Source organism: Chenopodium album, chromosome 24, assembly GCF_948465745.1.
Source record: "Chenopodium album chromosome 24, dcCheAlbu1.1, whole genome shotgun sequence".
Classification (NCBI taxonomy): Eukaryota; Viridiplantae; Streptophyta; class Magnoliopsida; order Caryophyllales; family Amaranthaceae; genus Chenopodium; species Chenopodium album.
This window is the reverse complement of record NC_137857.1, coordinates 1730881-1750691: the sequence shown is the minus strand read 5'-3', so window position 1 is coordinate 1750691 and position 19811 is coordinate 1730881. Positions and strand designations below refer to the sequence as shown.

The following is a 19811-nucleotide window of genomic DNA, read 5'->3' as shown; positions in this document are numbered from 1 at the left end:
TTGTATTTGTATATTCATTATCTTTAATTTATCTTTTCAATGTAATTTTACTATTTATTTAAATTTCTTAATTCCCGTGATTTTATAAGAAACTATCATTTGAAGACGGAGGGAGTAACTAATATAGCCACCACCCGTGCTACACACTAATTTGAAACGACCTTTAAACCGTGTCCAATACGATTGATAAAAAATCAAAATAATTTCTTCTACCGTTCTGACAGGCGGGAACCAGTGGGAAAAAAATCAACACAAAACAAAAAAAAAAAAAAAGAAAGAAAAAAGAAAAACTATAAAGTATAAAACTGCACACTCTCTTCCTCACTATTCACTCTCTTTTCCTCTGCAAAAATGTCACTTCCTATTTCCTATTACTAGTCTAGTACTACTAGGCTACTAGCTACTCTTCTTCATCCCTCAACTCACCAACAAAGCTTCCTTAACAAGTTTTTCATTTTAAATTTCAAATTTTTATCAATTTATCAAAAACCCATTTCAATTTTTCCTCAATTTTGCTAAAAATTCCTCAAAATCTCATCCAAAAATGGCGGATTTTTCGAAAGAATGCCCGCTTCCTTCATCAGTAGAGGAGTTAATTAGGCTGATTTGCGAGGAGCAATCACAACCATCCCCTGGTTTGAATTCAAGAAGAGTGCTCGCATTATTGGGGGAAGATGATTCGATTAAGTTGCTTAATTATATTCGTAAAACAAAAATTACCAAATCTTTTGATGGGTTTATAGTTTATTTGGCTAATAATTTTTATAATAAGACTTCAAACACTTCTTCTAAAATGCCAACCAAATTTGATTCTTATAGCTTTCAAGGTTCCTTAATTTCTCATAATTTTGTTGTTCTTTTGAATAATTTTTTTGGGTATTTTTTGTTTGTTTGATTTGAGGATTTTTTATTTTTTCCCTGCAGAAAGGAATTCAATTGCTGCTTCGGGCTCTTCTTCTGGTAAGCTGCATGTAGAACAAAACTTTTTTTGTTTTTTTAATTGGTTTGGGTTTAGTTGTACTTGTCACATGATGGCATCACTTGTTTAGAGTACAATATCAACGTGACTATTAATTCCGTAAAGATATATTTTTTTTTCCTGCTCACGTTTAGTTTACCTATTACTCCCTCCGTTTCAATATGATTGCGCCGTAGTAGAGAACTAAAATGTTATAGGACTTGGTTGGAGTTTGACATGTGGGGTTCTTGCTTTGTGTACTTTAGTTGCGAATTGGTTATAATGTGGGTGAATATAACATGAAGGGTAGTATACTAGTATGAGAGAAGCTTAGTGGACTACTAGAATAGGAAATCGGGGCAATCCTAGTGACACGGAGGGAGTGTTGTTCTGTATATTTTTTTTTAATATATATATTTTTTATATATCTAGGAAGTGATGGTTGCTGTAATGAGTTTGAAGTTGAGATTTGAAGTTTATGTGCAGGAACTAATGTTAATACATTAAGAAGAGATGGGTCAGTTATGTCTTTCTTATCTGGTAAGGTGCCTTTTGCTGAAAAATTAACTTAAGTAAGTTTCTCTACATTTTGTTATGAGCCTTTGATTTGATCTTTTGGTAAATGTATATACAGACAAATTATCATCGATGAAATTGAATGTATTTAGCTCCTCTAAGCAATACAAACCAAGTCGTGAATTCCTAGCCCTGGAGAAATTGGGATTTTGTCGAGCTTTCCTTGTTTTAAGTTACATAGGAAGGTAATATGTCACTCATTTCTTGAATTATAGATGGTGTTATGACCCTTATAGTATTTCCTGTAGTTTACTTGTGATCAGAATTCTGTTTTAGGAAGAAGCTTGAGGATGTAGCTTCTGTTCGCGACATTAATAATCTAGTAGCTGAAAGTGAAAAGCTTACAATGGGCTCTTTTGAGAAAATGGTGTGGGATCGATATGGTGATCAATATTGTCTCAGGAAGGACAGGAAAAAGGTTACTGTCTGATCATTTTTATATTTCAATCGTTCAATATATTGCTTGTAAAGTTGTAAGTTTGCATGCCTAAGTGTTTGATATTGATGATGTTTAAGGTGTGAAACCTGGTACAATAATAATGCATTACAATTGTTTTTCATTGTTGCTTTGCAGTATCGTAACTGGGAATCATCAGGGCCTTACTACTTCTATCAATGTCACGTTTATCTTGATGGAAGTTATTGTTTCAAGGTGTAGTTTCCTAACTACTGTTGAAAATCTGTACAACTTGCTATTTCCTTTCACAGTATATTTCTGTTGTTTGTATCTGCATCAAAGATCAAAAGGCCATGGAGCCTACAATTCATTGTTTTGTTTCACTTTCTCAATGCTCAAATCTTCAGTTCATACACTAATTGGCAACCATGGGACTCTAGGATCTTTTAATAACCTACAATATGAAATATAGATAAGACATTGAAGCCACTTTTAACCACTTTCAATTTTTGTGCTGTTTGATAAAGCTAATCAACCCCTTGTTTTTTTCTCTTTCCATTTAGGGTCCTTTCTTAAGCAATCGAACAAGTCTTCTTCAAAAGGTTTTTAAAGAAGAGAATGTACTGATCGTGAAGTTTGCTGAAGAGGGTAAGGGAAAAACAAAGTTTAGCAAGGGTTCTGGTTCTTCATTTGCTGCAATCAAAAAGGTTGCACGAGATGGAATACACTTGGGTCGAAAGTTGTACAAGTTCATTGGTGAGTTTCCTTTTCTTTTGGCATAGATTTATTGGAATACACTTGGGTCGAAAGTTGTACAAGTTCATTGGTGAGTTTCCTTTTCTTTTGGCATCAATTTATTGCATTTATAAAATAGAAGTTGGTTTTGCTACATGTTTTGTGAACATTTGAGGAGTATATAGCAAATATGAAACTTCCATCCTATTGTCCCATAGTAGTATCAAACAGAACAAGTTCCTAAAGCTTGTGCTATTTTTCTTTTTTTCTTCCTTTTTTTTAATTTTTATTTTTATTTTTAATTTTTTTTTTTTTTTGGGGGGGGGGGGGGGGGGGGGGAAGGGGCACCTTGTAAGATCATGTTACATGGAATTTGGTTACTCTAGTACCATATTTGTGCCTTGTGCATCTCTGCACTTCTATCCAGTTTTTGTACATTAAGATGATGAACTTCATGTGTATGTGATGTTAATTAGCATTCAAAGATGGGGGGAAAGGAGAGAAGGATGGAATAACGGGATCCGTGAAATGTTATTTTGTAAACACGGATATGTGTCCAAGAGAAGTAAGATCTATGTTCATGCATCTGGATACACTACCTAACTTGTCCAAGTATGCAGCCAGGTATAATGCTTCAAAAGTTAAAAGTTGTTTTATAGTGACGTTTTTGATTCATTCATTTATTTTAGCACACTTTCATGCTTAGAATTGATATATCATATATGTGTTATATGTAGATTTGAGCTTGCACTTTCAAAAACAGTTACTTTACCCATTAATTTGGATGCTTTAGATATAACCCTTGAAGTCATCAGCGATATTCCATGTCAGGTGAAGTATTAATCTTAAATTATTGTGAATTGAGATTTTACACTGTCTTTGGTACTTAGTTTTCGAGCTTAGTTTATTTCCTTTTGCTCTTTGGACAGCTTTCAGATGGTTCCGTTGTTAAAGATAAAAATGGGAAAGCTCTCATACACACTGATGGAACTGGCTTCATATCAGAGGATCTAGTTTGTGGGTTTTCTTGGAATAGTTGTGAGGCTAACTTGATGAGGGACCATAACTCTGAGGTATTCTTTTGTCATTCTTAAGTCCAAACTTACTGTAGTTTATGTGGCAAAGGATTGCTATCAAATCATACTCTTCAGTGCTCGGAGTTTATTTCTTATGTAAAAACAACTGCATGCAATTTATTGCTGCAATATTTGCAATTTTCATGGGCTAGTCCTGTATTCTTCCCTGATATGTTTTGCATTCTTGTTCTCTCATTCTATCTCTCCAGATAAATGATGTCCATAGTTTCGAGCTCAATGGGCTTTCTTCACAATTTGCTGAACTGGTACACCTGCCTTTTATAATCTTACACCGGAAAATGTTTTTTAAAACCATGCTATTTATTCATATAAGTTGTATTTGGTATCTTCCTTTTTCCAGCCTTTGTTGACGCAGTTCCGATTATTTTACAAAGGTTATGCTGTTAAGGGGACAGTTCTTGTTAATCGAAAGGTATAAAGATCATTTTTATTTATTTATTATTATTATTATTTTTTTTCCCAATTGGTATTACCGTTAGTTTGCAAGTTGCAGACCTCGATAAGAACACTAAAATCTGTTGTGTAGGACATTGAAAATGCAATGAATATGTTCTGTTTGTGTCCATAAACTGTCTTCTATTGCATAATATGATGCCTTGTGCTTTGAAATAGCTGTTCTATATTATAAAGGGTTCAAAATAGAAATTTGAGACATCAAAGTAGTGGAAAGTAATATTAACCTTATTTGTATGTATTCTTGATAATTTGTCAAATATTGAATAGTAGAGGATTGCCTTTGAGAATTCCTGCAGTGTGCTTTTTGAAAGTGTAATCTTCTAAATAAGTTGACTGAAATATGCCTTCTATTGACAAAACTCTCATTGTTTTATCATAGCTTCCTCAAAGAACTATTCAAGTTCGACCATCCATGATAAAAGTTCTAAAAGATCCGGAATGCGTACATTCTCTGATTGTGAACTCATTCGAAGTTGTGGGAATGAGGTATCTCTTACATGACATGCATTTTCTATTAAAAAGTATCCTACATTGTTAAAATTATCACTTAGCTCAAGGATACAAGTTACATTGCAATATTGCAAGAACTGCAACTAGATAATCAATTCAATGACAAATTACATGTAAAATAAGAGGAGAAGATTAAAATTGATAATCCATTGTGTGCTATGTGGATATTTCTATTTGTTTTGAAATAACCTACTGTCATATTTAAACCTCAGAAATTATGTAAATGAAAAAAAAAATTCACCCAAAAATGTTACACAGAAACAACAATAACTTCTTCGGTTGTAAACTCTGGTAGACATGTTTGATCATCAAATATATGTACTGTAAAATAATACTCCAGCTATCAAGGGTCTAGACCAATGTGGTCTAAAAAATTTGGATTTCTATAAAGTCGCTAAAGATGTATTCCAATTTCAAACAGGATTACATAGATATCAGACAAAGGAAAAAATCATTTTATAAATCCCAACTTTGGGCGGTTGACTCCCAACTATGTGTTATCTTAGAAAAATCCCAACTTTCATACCCATTTTTTTTAAGAGGACCCAGCAGGTCATCAAACTTGCTACACTAGGTTTCCAGGCCACATGTCACACTATAATTGGTCCAAAAAAAAAATTCAGAAAATTAAAAACAAAATCAGAAAATATAAAAAATGTGAAAAAAAAGCAGAAATAAAATCTAAAATAAAATAAAAAAAAACAACCAGCAGCCCCCACCCCCAAAGCCACCAGCCCCCCTCCCCCGGAAAAAACCACTCCCCTGCCGGAATTCCCCCATCCCGAAACTACCTTCCCCGACCCCCTGCCTCCTTTAATTGCCGGAAAACAACCCCCACCGTCGCGAAACCCCTCCCCTCCCTAAATCTATCCCTTAAAACTACCCTCCCCTAATCCCCCACACTCGAAAACCGGTTTGGAGAGGGAGGTTTTACGGGGAGGGGGGTTTCGAGGGTGGGGGAAGGGAAAGGGGTGGATTTTGAGGGCGGGGGAGGGCTGGTTGCTGAATTCCAGCGCGGCGGGAGGTGTTTACTGGGGTGGGGGTGTTCTCCGGGATGGGTTGCTGGTTTGGGGTTGGGGGTTGGGTTGGGTAGAGTTGTTTTTTTTTTTTTTTTTTTAAATTTTTAAATAAATCAGGTTTTTTAAAAACAATTATTTTTTATTTTTTGAGCCACTAACTGTGTGACACATGGCAATTTAAAAAAATAATTAAAAAGTTAACATTTTCTTCAGGTAACAGGTCATTTGGGTCCCATGAAAGAAAATACCTCTAAAAGTTGGGATTTATTAGGGATAACGTGTAGTTGGGATTTTTAGAAGTAAAACGCCCAAAGTTGGGATTAATAAAATGAATTTTTCCCCGGACAAATACTTCTTTTGGTGTATTACATGCTACAAATTTGCCTTATGAGTTCCACGTAGTCATTTGTAAGAGACTATTACTTGGGAAAGAGTACGTAGAATTCCTGGTCCGTGCTATAGACAATAAAAAATGTTATTTCTCATGAAGCCATTGGCTTGACATTCTTTGGAGTTTATCTTGAAGTGTGTCGACATATATTTTGGCTAAGACACTAACTATACTTGTAACTAATGAGTTCTTAGCATCTCTGCTGGATTTTTTTAAAGTGATTCATATTGGTATGTCATAAGTGGCTCTTGGTCAAGACCCTTGTGGCTTTTGATTAATAAATCTAATGCAGAGTGAAGCTTAAAGTTTAGAATTAGCTTGATTTCCGCCTTTTTTTTCATTGTTTGTAGCTCTTGTATCCTTTCGTTTTGTCTGAAAATGTTACTCTAAAATTTTTTTTGGGCTAACATGATCTAAACATTTGTGGTGACACATATAAGAATTGGCATTGATTCTAAATTCACATATACATTTCAGATTATACTGGTATCCTATTTCCTCTTAGCTCTTTCTTGTCAGATTTGTTGTGATTGCTGGTTTATGTTCCTCTTTTTTTGACGGGTGAGTTTTCTGGATATTTTTTTCTTGATTTAATTTTAATTCTCCTGATTTCCAGTGGTCGACCTAAGAAAATATGCTTGACAAAATATTTGATTGCCCTACTAAATTATGGTGGGGTACCAACAGAGTTTTTCACAAACATACTAAAGGATGCAATGCGTGATGCTCGAACTTCACTGACTGACAAAAGAGCAGCTCTGCAAGGTGATTCTGTTCAGAATTTTGCAATGAGGATCTTTAAATTGTGACTTGCAATTGTTGTGTATTTTAATCAGTAAGAATGCAATTATGCATATAAATGGACTTTGTTTGGGGTAAACCTAATATTTGGTTGATTTTTTCATGTAGTTGCTCTTGCAAGTGGGGATATGGATGACGAGTTCACAATTGCTAGAATGATTCTATCTGGGATTCCTCTTCATGAACCCTACATTCAGACACGTTTAAGTTTCCTTACAAACCATCAAAATAAGAGCTTGAAAGAAGGGAAGCTTCCCATCAGTGAAAGCTTCTACCTTATGGGGACAGCTGATCCAACGGATACCTTAAGAAGTGGAGAAGTCTGCATCATTCAGTAAGTTGTTTTATATCATGTGAATTTTCAACTTGAACCTCCCTGAAACTGGAATATGTTGGAATAAACAAGTCCTCATGTTTGAGTACAAAAGGTTGCTCTACCAAATTGAACTAACGAACTAGCTCTATTCCTTAGAAGTATTCATGCTCTTTTTTTTACTTTTACTTCTATAAGTAATTGGGATTAAGGCTTTGACATCGTTGTTGCTGTGATACCTCTTTATTATTAGAGAACAGTTGAATAGAGTGCAATGTTAACTGGGGATTGAGAGAAGTAGAAGAAATCAAGAAAATAGTCCTATATAAATCTTTCATGAATCACTGATACCTTGAACTTGATTTACATGATATCAAGTTATTGTCTAATTTGAGGAAAGCAAGTAAGCAATATAGGTCTATCCCACTAATCAACCTTGCCGATGATGTGCATTTTAGAGTAAACCTTAAATCTGGTGCTAAAATGGATGTCAATTGAGATGTTTTATATTGCATGAGTTTGTAGCCGGCTAATGGTAGTTTCAGAATGTTCTTTCAGTAACTAATATATTATGTTTCAACTCTCTTGTAGTGAAAATGGACAAATTTCTGGCAAGGTCCTGGTTTATCGTAATCCAGGTATTCATTTTGGGGATATCCATATTCTCACTGCAAAACATATAGAAGGATTGGAAGAAATAGTGGGAAATTCAAAGTATGGCATATTTTTTCCCACCAAAGGTTCAAGGTCACTGCCTGATGCAATGGCTGGTGGTGATCTTGATGGAGACATGTATTGGATATCACGGAATCTTGATGTAAGCAATTACAGTTTCTTGCTTCTTGTTTATGTCCTATTTGCTTTACACTTTTCAGCTCTTCTTAGTGAGACATAAACAAGGGTGCAGGCCTCCTTGAAATATATTTACGTGTTATTTTTATATGCACTTAAAAATTATCTAGTGACTTTCCCTATACAAGGGTGCAGGCCTCCTTGAGGACAAGATTTTTGAAATGCTATCCAGTTATCATAAAAACATAGAGATCTATAGATAAATCTGCTATCAGTTATGCTCACGGCTGAAGTTCAGCTAAAGTTTTCTGGAACAAGCATGCTAAGGACTAAGGAATACCCAAAGCCTGATTCACGATTAAAATAGGACTACTCAGACATAGTATGCTAAAACTACCCTCACTAAAACATTAGTTCGGATAAGGACTACCCGAGCTTAAATTATGACTAATTTAAGGACTGATAAGTTCCAAACTTCCAATAATAACCGATAAGTTTGGATTAGTTTTAATAAGTTTTGATAAGCAAAGGCCAGGTGAAAAGATGATGAGTTGGTTAATCTACAAGTTTCACTGAAATTCTAATTGCCTACACTAGATGAAATGTATCTAAACTGGTTCACTTATAGGCTGCATGAAAAGACTCTGTAACATGTGTGTTTAGAACTTATATATGTGCTGAGGAATGGGAAAAAGACAGGGTCAACGAATTGCCTCTTTTTTTTTTTTTTTTTTTTTTTTTTTTTTTTTTTTTTTTTACTCATTACAGCTGAAAGTTATGTTTCAACAGCATTGTTCTTGTTATGTGGTGATTCGAGATTAAACAAATGGTTGTTCCCTTGCAGCTTCTAAAATATTTCAAACCAAGTGAACCCTGGACATGCGTGAACCAAGCATCAAGTTCTGACCAGAAGAAACCAGCGGAGTATTCTAATGAGGAGTTGGAGCATGAGCTTTTTTCTCGTTTCTTGGATGCAAGATTTCGACCAAGGTGTAAATTTTCATATGAATATTTTTAGTTAAAGTTGATTGCACTGTTGCGATGACGAATACAGTGCCTTGATCACAAATACTAGGGTCATGTGTAGTCTGTCACTCTGTATCCCTTGCATGAGTTATTTAATGGATAAAAATATTATGTATGTCCCGATCAAAGGGTTGGGATTGTGTTTGGTTCTTTGAATACATTCCTAAGCTTATCGCTTCTGCTCTAAGAGCTTTGCAGTTACTCCCTTTGTTTCATACTATGATTGTCTTAGTTAATCAGCCTTTAAAGAAAAGTTTGATACGACCCTCAGCTTAGCTTGTGTATAGGAATTGTGAATTCAATGCACATATTTATTATGAATACTTTGGGTATCCAACCAAGATAGAAGTGGGGCCAATAGTATGTATCAGGTTTTTTGCAGCCTTTTCCTGTTGACTTTTTATAGGTTTCTTAATCTATTAATGTTCTTTTAGATTTAATGATTCTAGCTGCTAAATGCAAATTGTTTTCCAGTCGAGCTATGGGGATTGCTTCTATCAGCTGGCTAGCACACATGGACCAGCTATTGAGCTTAGGAGACAATTATGCGATAGAGAAAGAGTGCTTGAAGGAAAAATTGTTAAAATTAGTGGACATTTACTATGACGCACTGGATGCACCAAAAACAGGCATAGAGGTAACTTTGTGGATGTTCAATGAGTAGTTTGTTTCGTCACCCAAACTACTGTCTTCATGTCATTACTACCATGTCTACCAATTTCTTGTTTTTCTTACATGCATTTTCTCCTTTGAGTATGCTGCCATAGCATCACGCTGTTCATAAATGTAACAAGTTTTTTCTGCAGGAAGTTTGAACTATACACTGTTGTCAAGGATCTAGTTTTTAGTCCATCAATTTCCTTTGTTTTTCACAATCTTGTTTTGTTTCACATAAGATCTTATTTCTACAGTTAGCTTTACAGTAGTTCTACTAGTTTTGACAAGGATGGTAAAACAAATACTGCCCTTCAGGTTACTGTTCCGCGTGAGTTGGTTTCAGCCAAATATCCACACTACATGGAGAAGACAACATCGTCTAATTACCGTTCAGATTCTGTTTTAGGGATCATCTACGATCAAGTACAGGAATGGGAAATTGAGGATCCGTCCATACCTGGTGAGTGTTCTTCAAAGGCGTGTATATCTCGCGAATAAATTTGACTTTCCTGTTTCCTTCATTTGTGTACCTCCATAATTGCTTAGCCCCTGTAAATGATTAAGTTGGATAGGTAAGTTTGCAGCCAACATGAATATAATTTGAAAACATAATCCATAGATGGCTCTTATTAGATGAGAAGTTGAAAATTGTGAAATCCTGCATCATTGTAAGGCTAATTAATGTTCACTTCTTGTTCTGTTAATTAGTTTGGAAGCTGCCGATTTTGGATGTTGAAGTTCCTAACTATAACTTGAAGACATGGGAGTATCTTTACAAAAATTATCGAGGTGAAATGACAGCAGCGCTCTCAATGGATGATGAAGAACTAAGGACAGATACTGCAGACAAAGTTGTACAGAATTATAAACAGGTAATGCCCAAGTTGCAAGCCAACTAGTGGATGTTGTTTTCATGGGCTATTCATCAATTTATATATCGATTGTGTAGATATTATATGAAGCAGATGACTTGGGAAAGAGCTCCAGAGCATGGGAGGAGATATATTTTGATGCATTGGCCATCTATCATGTATGCTATGATTATGCAAAAACCAAAGGTGCGAAGAAATGTGGCTTTGCATGGAAGGTAGCAGGTGAGGCGTTGCTAAAGATTATCACTGAAGGTCAGGCAGAGAAACCTTTAACTTGTCTCCCTTCAGTACTCGAGGAAGTTCTTAGTAGGAAAACTTCCTAATAACAAATGTAGAAATGTTCATAGTGTAATATGATGTGCATTTGGTATGTATATGTAGTATATTTTTGTCTCTACTTGCTATTTGTCTCTACTACTTGCAAGGCTTATAAACGTGGTTCAGTACTTCAGAAAGTTCTTATTAAGAAAACTTCCCAGTGACAAATAGCTGTATTCATAGTGCGATAATGTGTGTAATGTATGTATGGCTTGTACACACAGTATATATTTTGCCTCTAGTTGCAAGGTTTATAAACGAGGCTCAGTACTCGTAGCTGTATTCAGGAAGTTTCTTTTTTTTGAAAATTTTCCGAAATGTATCTATGTTCATAGCGAGATAATGTATCAATGTTAGTATGTACGCGGAGTGTATTTTTGCCTCCGCTAGCAAGGCTTAGAAATGAGGATCATGTATAGTGTATTTTTACGTTGTAAGAAGCTAGCCTACAACAGGTGCTCCTTTAAATATCTTATGTAATTTTGAATAAGTCAGTTGCATTCATTCATTCATATTATTCATCATTTGTAGAAAAATTGCTCAGTTCAGGATAAAAGGGGAAACTTTGAGTTCAAGCAATCTTTGAATATGTAGCTTATGTTGGAGTAAGTGAGAATCAAGGAAGATGCATGATACTCTCAGGGAGCTCTTCTAACCACACACACATTACATCAAAATCTTTGCTTAAATGAGCAAGATTGTGAGCCACCCTATTCCCCTCCCTCCCAACATGAGTTAAAGAAATAAAGGAGCAAGATTTGGCAAGACTTAAAATGTCTTTTACAATCAGACCAAAGGGAGAATTCTCAAAAACATTGTTCTTCAAATGGTGGTGTAATTTCAGCAAGTTAGTCTCAAGAATAATCTTTCGAAGCCCAGCATCAATTGCGATAGAAAGGCCATGTCGAGCTGCCATTGCCTCACCAACATCCGCATCATAACTCCCTTGAACATTCCAAACCGTTGCAGCCATGACATCCCCAACCGAGTCCCGCACTACCCCTCCCAGCCCAGTTGATCCCTCTTTGAAACACGCAACATCAAATCCCAATTTGACTGCACTGTTGGATTCTTGGGTTATCTACTGGGATCTCAGGCTAAGCACCTATATTATTGAAAACAAGGTTAGCGATGCATCTCATATGCTAAAAAATGCTAAGTACGGGAGTAAGACAAGTCACAAAGCCTAAGTGTTGGGATGTTGAATGGTACAAGGGGTCGTGTGCCGTGTGCAAAAGACATGTGCACCCAAGGACAAGGCGTACCGGGTTCCGGGCACTATTTACAACTCCCAAGGGCCTTAAGACATGATGATTAAGGATGAATTAGATAGTTCCGTGCACTATTTATGACTCCGAAGGCCATTTGGAAACCCATGAAAGTACTTGGATGCATAATCTCACCGGGTGAAAAAATGCTTTACGGAAGCCAAATATGAAGACTATAATACACGAAATCGGAGCGATTTAGGAGGTGTCAGGACCCGGTGTCAGAATTTCACGAAACATTACGTGATGCATCCCGGGGTCATATAATATTGTTTCGACCCATATATAACCATTATTCGACTGTGTACATGCCCCGTGAAAGCTTATAGCCAATACAAGAGCCGTGTACGAAAACAGGTAAGTTAATTGTTTTTAGGTAAATCGGATGGTTCTACCCACCCAATTAGACCCCGGAGGGTATTATGGCCCCCGGTAAACATCTCGACAATTTTTATATCTAAATGAAAACAAAAGTAAAAAAATTCAAAAATTAAAGGCTATTATCCACGGGGCCCGGTGGCGAAATATCTTGAGAACCTAAGGGATACATCTCAGGGTCATATAATGCCGTTTGGAACCATATATGACCATTATATGTTGTCATAATTCTCCGTGGTAGGCTTGAGTTCAAGAAATCGGTGCAAGTTGCGAATGGGTAACTTGACCGTTTTAAGGAAAATTGGATGGTTCCACCCACCCAATTGGACTCCTAGAGGGTATTAGGGACCATGGTAAACAACTCTTCAATTTTTATTTCCGGAAGAAAAAAGGTCCAAAAATTCCAAAATTGAAGGCTATAATTCACGCTTTTTAAGAAAATTTGGAGGTTACGGGATCCGGCGGCGAAAAGTCTAGAGACCCTAGGGGACACATCCCAGGGTCATATAATGCCGTTTGTGAAGGAATTGTGTCTTCGATAAGTGCAATTACTAGATATATCAAGGATCACTATTATGGAGATAATAAGTTCATTCTATTGGGGCGTCATCCTCTGTTGCTAGACTATGAGAGATGATCTTTGGGCTAGTCAAATAGCCCAAAGCCCTTTAGAATGGATCCTATATTGGTCACACACAAGGGTATTGGGTTAAGCAAGTAAGAGGCCCATTAATGGGCCTCATGAGCAATTAACTAATCATGAATTGGATTGGGCTAGCATAGTTAGATTGGAATTAGGTTTTGGGCTTTTGACATGGGCTCTTATTTAGAGATGAGATCTATAAATAAGAACCATGCCTAGGGTTTGCAGTAGGTAGTCATAATTCACACACAGTGAATTTTGACATGAAGGCAACCAATCCCAAAACCCTAATCCTCTCTCTAACTCGTGGCTATCTCTCTCCTCCCCTCGTCCGTACAGCCGGCCACCCTAGGTGGCGCGTGTGGTGTTCGTGGTGGTTCATGGTGGTTCGTTGCTCGCTCTTCTCCATAGAAGGTCAATTGAAGTGTTCAATTGCAACTAACTAGCATTAGTGGAGGTCTTAACTTGTGCCCGTGGACCAATTAGAGGAATCACGCTTGGGGTTCTTTATCTCCCTTTTTTGTTCTTGCTCGATCGCACGTGGAATCACGCTTCAAAGGTACGATTATTTGTGCTTTATGTGTTATGCATTAGATCCTTGGATTAGGTACTATATGAATATGATTCATGTTATTTCCGCTGCGTAGTACCTATAAAACCCTACAGTGGTATCAGTTAGCCTATTGCATTTACGCATATTGCCAATAATTCTTTGATAATCCACAATTTTAATTCAATTAGGAGGGAGAATATTTAATTATGGTTCGATTATTATTTTTAATATGATTAAACTTTTGGAATCGATTAAATGAGATTTAATTATGCTCAAATAGCCATGAAGAGATCCGAATTTTGCCCTAGTTTATTCGAATTTATTCGAAAACCCTAACCCTAGATTCAAAAATTTCGAAACCCTAAACCCTCAAATTTTGATTTTGTGTTTTGGTTTTGAATAATTTTGATAGTCTCATGCTTCATGATTTTAATCTATTTGATTTCATGATAAATTATGAATTTTTCATGATCAAATTATTTAATTTAAGAGTTAAATTGAATTGGGGATTAAAATTCATGAAGAACCCTAGTTTTAAAATTAGATTGTGAATTTAATTTTAATTGGATGAATTATCATAAAAGTTATGTTTTAATTTATCATGGACCACATGATTTTTATTTAACAAAAGTTGTTGATTAAAATTGAAATTAATAAAAAAAAAAATAAATAAATAAATATAAAAGGGTTTTAGCAGCGGCAACCGCGGCTGGGTGGCGCAGCCACGGCGGCTGCCGCTGCAGGTGGTCCGGAGGGAGGGGTGGGATGGGGCAGCAGGTCGGGTCAGCGAAGTGCAGCAACAACAGCACCGTGCAGCAGTTGCGCGGCGCTGCTGCTACTGCTGTGTGCCGCTGGCAGCAGCGTACACCCTGCGGTGTACGGCCACCGTGGCTGGCTTCGGCTGGCCACACCACGGTGGCTGGCGCACGTTTTTCAAAAAAAAAAAAAATTTATTTCAAGATAATTATGAATTATTTTGGGATAAAATCAGTTTTATTTTGGATAAGTTAAAATATTTTGAAAATATGATCTTTTAATTTAAAAGATAAAGTTGGTTTTATTTGGATAAAATCTTTTATTTTAGGATAAAATCAAATATTCAAAAGTTGTTATATTTGATATTATCCATATTTAAGTTGTTAAATTGGTAATTATCCTAAATTAAAGTGGTTAATTATGGATAAGAATGATAAGGATATTCTGAGCATATTCCAAAAGGATAATAATTGATTTAAATAATGTGATTATCCCATAATTATTTTGGATATAATTGATTTAAAATATGTGATTGGCAAGTAATTAGGATAGAATTCCTAAATTATTTAGGATAATCATGGAAAATAAATATGATTTATATTCCATAATTTCAAATAAGATTTGATTCTATCTCATACCTAAATTAAAATATATGATATTTTATAATTGGTCATGATTAATATATGATATTATCTAATTACAGTAATTAATTAAAATATGAAATATTTATAGCCATGTTTCCTTTATTATAGACATTCGATGTTGTAGTTTAGGAAAGCATGATGAGTGATTTATTATATGACACTTTATAATATATGATATTATTTATTGCTATATAATGACTAGTATGGCCCATTAGATTGCTAAATACGATCTGCGCATCGTGATGTATTTTTGTAATCTTAGTACGGTCTACGAACCGATAAAGTATTTTGTAATTTTATTTTTTTTTATTTAATTAGTAGATAGAATAGAATAAAATTACAGGTTGCAGTTGATCCAAAAGCCAATGAAGTGAAGGCCCAATGGAGCAAGATGGATGAGATCCATGAAGATCCAAGTGGGAGCATTTTACTTTATTAGTTTTCTTAGGATTAGGGGCCATGCTATGTCTTATTTATGCATTCAGTATTTTATGCATGTTAGGTTTATTTATGTTGCTTGATGATGCGCTAGAGTTCACTATACAATCACAACATAATAAATCTAGATCCCAGAAATATTGATGCAGCTTTCCCAATTAAAAACCCGACGAAAACCTTGATCGTTTGTGATGGTCGGCCTCAGCAGAGCATCATAATATATCTTGGGGAAGTGGGGGTAGGACCGCATATCTACACTTTTAATTGGTTATATTCAACAAGGTTACCTAAAGATCAGTTTAGAACCTTGAAGCTAAGAGTAATAATTAAACATGTGATGGTTAATTATTCAACCAAGAATTACAAAGAGTTGTAATCAGTAAAGAGTTTACTCACCTTGAAAATGTAATGGTTGATGGCAGGGCCTCAGTCCGGTTAATTATTGCACAAATAAAGGATCTTGGAATCATTTTATTCAATAGGGATCATTTAAATATTGAATAAAATGCTTTAAAGTTACCAATTTAATTCACTTATGGTACTTTAAATTTAATAAACATAATTGAATTTTGCGTTTACTTATTAGTAACATGTTGTTCTAATTTTATTATTATATATAATCTCCTCGATTGAAAATAAAGTTGAGAAACGTTCTCAAAAAGGTTTAAAAGATAATCCACAAACCTATATTCCAATTTTGCTAAGATTGTTCTAAAAGGCAAGTTTTAGAAATTCATGTCACATGTCTAAGGTTGGTTTTATTCAAAATGTTTGAGTAAAATAACAACACATCTTCATTTTGATAAATGTTTCAAGGGATATAATGAGATGAGAGGTACAATCCCTCAAAAGACAAGTGTACAAGTCCAATAAAATCTCTTATCTTCAATATGATTGAATATGAGAAAGTGATTGGAAATCTCTATGATCAAAAGTTGATCAAATGATAGTATTCTTCATCTATTTTATATAGAGTTTAATGCTTGATTAAACTCAAATATAAATAATGATAGAATAGACTTAGCAAAATCATGAAAAGTGCTTAAAATAATTGAGCAAAGTATCATTTTGAACCTAAGAGAAATGTTCTAAGTGGTTCAAATGGAAAGGTTTAGGAATATATGAGGATTGCATTAAGATGTTTTAGGCCAAGAAATGCAAACAAGTTGCTACTTCTCAAACCTAGAACTACTTACATGCTAAAAATTGTTATGAACAACAAATGTTTCTAATTAAATGGATCTATTCCAATTGATTAGATACTACCTCATATAGTTGGAAGGTAAAGAATGGAAATGTTCCAATTTAAGAATTATATCATAGAAATTGATTTAGCATATTGCTACTTCTTGGACATATGATGTCTTGTTTAGATCACTCATTGCACAATCTGGTTGAACTAAAGGAAGAATTTAGCTAAAGGAGGAATAAATCTACAAGTTTAGAAGCAAATTTTGCTACTTTACAAGTAGAATCTACAAGTTTGGAAGCAAAAGTTGCAACTTTACAAGTAGAACCTATATTTCACCTTGCCTTGGTATTGACTAGAATTAAATAAATGTTATTCATTCTTGCCATTATCAAAACACCATTCAATGTTAGTAATGACTAAGCATCGAAGATTCAAAACGTGGAATAAATGTTATTCTATGCTTCTTTGAGTCATAATGTGTTTTGAATTGCTAAATAGGTTTAAAGTTCTATATGATAGAAATATTTAAACCATTTCTATGTAAGTTGTCTCTAATATGTCAATTAATTCAAATGAAAATGAAAATTGCATGCGGAAGATCCAAATGGATGGACTTTCAATATCATTAGATTATGAATCTTTTGATATATGTAATTATCATTCTAATTTGAAATTTTGACTAAGTCACCATTTAGAGAAATGATGATGAGAACTCAAGGTCGAATACATATCGATGTAAGAAAACCAAAGGTTCAAGGCTAGAGACGGACAGTGAAACTTCATTTGTGATATGATCACTTGTGCTTAGTTGAAGCACAAGAGTGAAAATTTTGAAATGTTCAAAATGTTCAGTATGAAGTTCAATATCAACTTGACAAGAAAATGATTACATTACAATATGATTGTAATTGTGAAAATTTAAGTCAAGACATGTACTTGGCAACACATTCAAAGTATTGCGATATGATCGTAATAATGAGAATTTAAGCCAAGACCTTGATAAACATCCAAGAGTTGTGAAATCGTTTTACAACAAACTCCGAAAGAAAACCTTGTGAAGTGTTTATGAAGGGAGCTATCAACCTATATGAGATATATTTTGATACTGGATGTAAATTACCTATCTTCCAACCATTGTTCAAGGGATATACTTTTAAGATAAGCTACAAAACTAAACTAAAATTACATAGGTTAAATCAGAATGTAGCAAAGGCTTCATATGTGATATGGATAAGAGAAGTTCTTATATAGTCTTTCTACAAAGTAAGGAATAAAAGTTGTATTAAAACGTTTAAAGCACACTTGATTCCTATATACAGCAAGGGGTACTACTATACAAACCATACTTAGCACAAAATGTTTGTTGCTCAAGTAGGTGCCCTTATGGAAATTGTTCCAAAAGGTCAAGTGGGAGTAGTGTAAATCTCGAAAGAGTTCGAGAAAAGCAACAAACAAACATGGTTCAAAACCATGGTTGGTTCACCCTATGCTAAATATGCCTCCCCAAAAGGCAAGTGGGAGTATAAGAATCTTGAAAAGTTCGAGAGTCTTGAAAGAGTTCAAGAAAAGTGACTTCGAAAATCTTGAAGAAATTCGAGAAGTTATCGAATAAAAGCAACAATATGAGCATGATTCACCTCATGTTACAAATGACAACGCGTGGTCTCATTATGTGTAATGGGATTAATAACCATGTGTCGAAGGTAGTACATTCCTAGTGCACATCCTCTATTGTCGTTTCTCATTGAAAACTAAACAAAGTTGTTGTATGAGTTTCAATTGTTGCATCAAACCCACAATGATGACTAGCATATGTAAAACTTAGCCAAAGAAATATGATTTCATATTAAATAAGAGTTCTAAAATATTCATTTTGGAACATGATGATTATGCAAGTAATAAGGATGATTTGACAAGTTATTACTCCAAGTGGTTAAAACCAGGAAATCTGCAATAGATTCTAAGTCTGTAAGCAAGTGTATGACACTTGAATAATTTGCTTATATTGGGTGAAACCCATTGTAAGCAAAGCAGACAAGAAAGAAAAATGTTTTCTAACTAAAGCAAAAACTTGTTAAAGGATTCAACTAATTCATAGTATGACTATGATTACGATGAAACCTTTACATGTTGCAAAGATCTATTAAAGAGATTTTAGTGATTTCTACCTTATGAGATTTGGTAGATGGATATCTAAACGCCTTCTTGAAATTGTTCATGAAATAAGATTTGTATATGATACAATAAAAATTTGGAGATCCAATAATCCTAGGGATGCATAGAAGATCCATAATGGATTGTAGTTAGCATCAGGGAGTAAATGTTCTTAATTTTGCGAGTTAATCAAATCGTTTGATGTTCTAGTAAAATGAAGGAAAAGGTCTTGAGTGTACAAGACGTTTAGTGGGAGCTATGAAGTCTTCTTGGTCTAGTACAAAGAGCGATTATTTGTTGCTTGAATAGTCAAGTAATGGTTAATGCATTTTGTATGAAAACCTTGGAGAAGAAGATGAATACATTTGGGATTCAAGATCTATATAGATAGGTCTTGAAGGATGTTTGAATTTTGATTAAGAAACTTATATTGATAAGATTCTTATAAAGTTCAACATTATATTGAAAGGAGTTTCAATCCCATATGACATGGCACGTTGCTTAATGATTCAATACCTTGAGAAAGGATTGATGAAATTAAGACTTTGAGTGATGATGCTTATGCAATTCGCAAAGGATGCATCATGCATTCCATGGACCATACTCGTCTATTTGATTCACGTGTTTTTAACAAGTGATGATAGATTTCAATCGAAATCCAATGTAACGTTGGAATACAAATTAGAAATTCCTAAGTTCATTCCTTGCAAAAGGGCGAAGGAAAATTATTAGTGTATGGAGATGAAAATGATTATAAGATTTAGAAATTGCAAAATTCATATTTATGAGAATGTCTCATGAACTCTACTTACTAAACCCCTTCCATGACCAAGGTATGAGAGTCATACTAAGGTTTTTGGATTGAAG

The 19811-nt window shown here is 34.7% G+C and overlaps 2 protein-coding genes across 2 annotated transcripts; one reads left to right on the top strand and one right to left on the bottom strand.

Moving 5' to 3' along the window:
* The first annotated feature begins 352 nt into the window (after positions 1–352).
* LOC145612707 (putative RNA-dependent RNA polymerase 3) lies at positions 353–11084 on the top strand. Its single transcript, XM_081668012.1, has 21 exons — positions 353–827; positions 925–960; positions 1445–1498; positions 1593–1719; positions 1811–1952; positions 2109–2186; positions 2495–2687; positions 3143–3290; positions 3404–3497; positions 3596–3739; positions 3952–4008; positions 4104–4175; positions 4599–4705; positions 6756–6904; positions 7049–7274; positions 7845–8070; positions 8890–9035; positions 9546–9708; positions 10044–10188; positions 10437–10600; positions 10678–11084. The coding sequence occupies exons 1-21, from the start codon at positions 545–547 to the stop codon at positions 10921–10923; spliced, it is 3000 nt and encodes a 999-aa protein (XP_081524138.1). The 5' UTR covers positions 353–544; the 3' UTR covers positions 10924–11084.
* A 450-nt stretch (positions 11085–11534) lies between these two features.
* Positions 11535–11891, bottom strand: LOC145612705 (uncharacterized). The gene has a single exon (XM_081668011.1). It carries the CDS (start codon positions 11889–11891, stop codon positions 11535–11537), a length of 357 nt encoding a protein of 118 aa, XP_081524137.1.
* Between the last annotated feature and the right edge of the window lie 7920 nt (positions 11892–19811).

Coding starts and splice junctions, on each gene's coding strand:
- LOC145612707 (XM_081668012.1), top strand. CDS start 545: ATGGCGGATTTTTCGAAAGAATGCCCGCTTCCTTCATCAGTAGAGGAG. Junction 1,499..1,592: donor AGTTATGTCTTTCTTATCTG/GTAAGGTGCCTT, acceptor ATGTATATACAG/ACAAATTATCATCGATGAAA. Junction 2,688..3,142: donor AAAGTTGTACAAGTTCATTG/GTGAGTTTCCTT, acceptor GATGTTAATTAG/CATTCAAAGATGGGGGGAAA.
- LOC145612705 (XM_081668011.1), bottom strand. CDS start 11,891: ATGGCTGCAACGGTTTGGAATGTTCAAGGGAGTTATGATGCGGATGTT.